Source organism: Ochlerotatus camptorhynchus, unplaced genomic scaffold, assembly GCF_037179485.1.
Source record: "Ochlerotatus camptorhynchus isolate MF236.1 unplaced genomic scaffold, CSIRO-AGI_Acam_v1.1 ptg000579l, whole genome shotgun sequence".
In the NCBI taxonomy this organism is placed as follows: Eukaryota; Metazoa; Arthropoda; class Insecta; order Diptera; family Culicidae; genus Ochlerotatus; species Ochlerotatus camptorhynchus.
In genome coordinates, this window is record NW_027041059.1 from 191,094 (window position 1) to 195,020 (window position 3,927).

General features: G+C 35.8%; 1 protein-coding gene across 1 annotated transcript; it reads left to right on the forward strand.

Moving 5' to 3' along the window:
* Positions 1-619: 619 nt before the first annotated feature.
* On the forward strand, positions 620-3,662 carry Snap29 (Synaptosomal-associated protein 29kDa). The gene has a single exon (XM_065237034.1). The coding sequence runs from the start codon at positions 749-751 to the stop codon at positions 1,886-1,888; it is 1,140 nt and encodes a 379-aa protein (XP_065093106.1). The 5' UTR covers positions 620-748; the 3' UTR covers positions 1,889-3,662.
* The last annotated feature ends 265 nt before the right edge of the window (positions 3,663-3,927 follow it).

Sequence of the window (3,927 nt, forward strand, 5' to 3'; positions counted from 1 at the left end):
CGATGAAGAGAATCGATCAAAGCAGATAGGACTATTTGAAATGTTCATCGAGGAATCTTGTACAAAATGCATAAAACTATTTTGTAATGCATTGTTCCTAAATAATAAGCTACTTCAAGACTTATAAATTACAGAAAACATGTTATGGTTTGAAATCATCTGTCGATTAAACAGCAGACAAAGTTGGCCGACTAAATCCATCGACGAAAAACTATTAAATAGACCGATTGCTCGGTGTAGCACCAGACGAAAAACGATTTAATTTGCTGATTATTACTCCATCTGAAAATAATTTTTAAGTGGCAATAGATTTAGTCGGTGGACGAATCGGGTGATTTGGATGATGTTTGTTTATTTGGAAGATATTTTCGAAACAAAGCACGACAACATTTAGCATTATATGCCATTATTACGAGCACTACTTTTTTGCTCGGATTATGTTTTGACTTCCACAGAAACTCGCTAGAATAAATAGAGAATAATAGTGTTTTGGTTAAAATTTCAAAATTGTATTCAGTTTGACAGATTATTTCGAACTTATCACCGCTGCGATTGCAGCGTCACGGTGGTCGATTGAAACTTGGATTTGTCAAAACTTAACTGTCATTGAGTTTCATTGCTCTGTCACTTGTCAGCAGTATTATCGACATAAAAGTATTTTAGTGCAAAAATTGTTGAATTCGTCGCGGAGAAAATTTTGCTTACGTGCGTTTGCTGGCAATCACCATCATAATTTACCAACAGTGCAATGTCTGGTCACCAGTACGTTCCGAATCCGTCGAATTTGTTCGCGGACGAAGACGATATCGAAGACGAGCTATTTCTACGTAACGCACGGCGACCTGGCAGTAGTACCAGTCCTCCCACAACGGATCAAGCTTATAATTACGATCAGTATCAGAAAAATTTCTTATCGCAAAACTATGACACCGACGATGGAGACAAATACGGCCCATCAGCATTAATCGCTGGAAAATCAGTAGTTGGAGGCAATGCGGGGACAGCTTTCACTCGACCTGATGTCCTTGGACCGGAACCTTACAATGAACCCGGAGGCTATGGTGGTTATGGAGGCCAGATTGCCAGCGGATATGGGGTGGATCCGTACGTAGCAGCAGCATCAGCGGCTACTTCACCTTACAATAGTTCAAAAGTGTATCGGTCAGGTCCTAGTTCTAACGTTTACAGTGAGCTGGATTCAGATGTAGACGACGAAATAGTTAGGCAGCGACAAACTTTCGAACAAAGGCGGAGAGAGCTGGAGGAAAGTACGCTGGCTACTTCTCAACGTTGCTTGGGTGTGTTAAAGGAAACCGAACAGGTTGGAATTGCCACTGCAGAAGAATTGCATCGTCAGCGAGAGCAGCTGGAAAAGACTAAGAAGCAACTGGATGAAATAAATAACTCACTTAGATTCAGTCAGAAACATCTCAATAGTCTAAAAAGCGTTTTCGGAGGGCTCAAGAATTATCTTTCTGGAAGGATGGGTCCAGATCAACAGCAAAACAGTTCAACTGGAATACCTCGAACAAACATATCGCCGTCACCTTCCGAGGAAATCTATCCAAATCCGCAAGATTTCAGAATTCCCGATAACTACTGGCCAGATGCTGCCACTCGAATCAGACCTGATTATCATCATCAATCGCAAGATATGGTCCTCACAAATGGATCAACCAGCGCTGCAGGGGGCTTTAGTCATCAGTTGGACCAGAACCTAGACGATATGCGAGGAAATTTGTCTCGTCTTAAACATCTTGCCCTGGATTTGAATCAGGAAATCGATAGCCAGAATGATCTTATTGACGACATCTCTAATCGTGTAGACGACGTCGACGTTAAAATTGGTAAGCAAAACAAAGAGATGAATCGGTTGCTACGAAAGTGAACTTGTCCACAAACAATAATACAACGATGATTCATGATATTTCTCCACAAACAAGATTAAAAGTCCGTGTTATTGTCTTTGTACAAAAGGGCTGAAAGAAATAAGAGAAACGGTATATGATAAAACAAAGCTCTAGCTAACGTCACTTTATTTGTATAAACAATTTTAGAACCTAAGATTTGTATTTTTTGTATATTCTTATTTTCTTGTCTTAAAATAGTATTTTATTCATAATCAAGTCTAATTACAAACCTACCAATCAGACTTGTTCTGGTGCTTCTGCATACAATTGTATCTTACGGTAATGTTGATATCATAATTAAGAACAGATTTTACATGCAGGAGGGGCATACAATTTTTTAAAAGTAATAGATCAATGAAGATGCGGTGAGTTCCATTAGTGACCATTGGTGTTTTTTTTTAACCAGCAACCCATACACAGTTAAGCAATTGGTAAAGCTTTACAGTGTACAGATTTTTAAAGCTTTTTCCGTAATTTTCCGTTTCTTTCTTTCCAAAAAATAAATTAACATCGTTTCCGGGATTAAAATGACTAATAATTCAATGGTTTTATGTATGGTCAAAATATAACTTAAGTATTTCCCTGAAGAAGTTCGTCCTTATCCTTATAGATTTCGTTATAAATACTGTTAGACCTTATTTGTTAGAGCTTTTGGTTTTTAAATTTTACATGTTCTGTTTTGTAAAGCGATAAAATTCTTATTCTATGTTGAATGCCTTATAAGAATTTATGGTCACTATAGGTAGTTATTTGACATAATTCTATCTCCAAAAAATCTTCTACCTCTCAGGGAAATCGTAAATAAGAGAGAACTCTCATATTGCCTATTCTATATTATTCACAATGCATTATATTAATAATACCGTAGCGTACGTCAAGTATTGTACACAAACAAAGCATGGTTTAATAGTAAAATTTTAGTTCTTGCTCTTGGGGACCATGCATAAATGACGTAGCTTTTATGTGGGGAGGTGGTTATCTGCAGATGTTGTGACCGGCGATGTATCAAGGAAGGTACTTACTCTACGGAAGGTCTAGAATTGATCAAAAATTGACATCAGTTAAGTATGCTCCCTTTTGTAAGAGGATATTATGAGATTGAACAATTCCTTATGTTTTTTTTTTCATGTTGAGTTGCATAGAACTCTATGTTTTATTATTATGCTTTCAAGCATTATTTTTGGATGTATCAATGTAGATTCCCAAAAATTTCCAATTAATACAGAACATTTTACTGTCCCACCTAAACCACTTTAACTTATCTTCATTGGTCCATTATTTTTAAAGAGAAACTATTATTATTTGGGTAGAATAGTCAGAATAAATAAATCGAAACACTCAAATATGATTAGAATCTAATATTCGTAAATGTTTCTGATCGTCTAGCGTCTCCTCAATCTTTCACTTCAAATCTAAACAATGATCTTGCAAACAGAAAATAAAGACCGGAAAGGATCGAAACATTCCTCTCCCTATTATTGTAACTGTGTACATTGTTCGCATATCTCTACAAAGCAATGTGAAACCAACAATTTGCATCAACCACATAGATTGATCACTTAAATACAATGGTTATTGGTAATGGAAAAGATTTTTTTGTTTATCTCCTTATTGAGGATACTAAGAAGCAACACTAAGAAACGATCAATAGAAATCAACAAACTCACATTATATATTATATATACTGAATAAAACACTGTTGGGTAATATAGATCAACAATAAATCGAGGTATAATAAATTAAACTAAAAAATTAAGAACGATGATTGCAAAACCGTTTTATGATTAAGAAGTTGATAATCCCGAGGTAAATAAAGGAAATAGATTGGATATAAATAAAGGATGCGATAATCTGCAATATTACACAAATAGATTGAAGCAATTGTTTTATTTTTTACCATTCTTACAGAGAAGGGAATACATATCGCATGAAAAACCAACTTCAGATCCGAGGAAAATGTCTATCTGTGTGTAACGAAATTAATACGCTCATGTTTATCAGCAATCACTTAACCGAA

Excerpts from the sequence above, each read along its gene's own strand:
- Snap29 (XM_065237034.1), top strand. The coding sequence starts at position 749 with ATGTCTGGTCACCAGTACGTTCCGAATCCGTCGAATTTGTTCGCGGAC.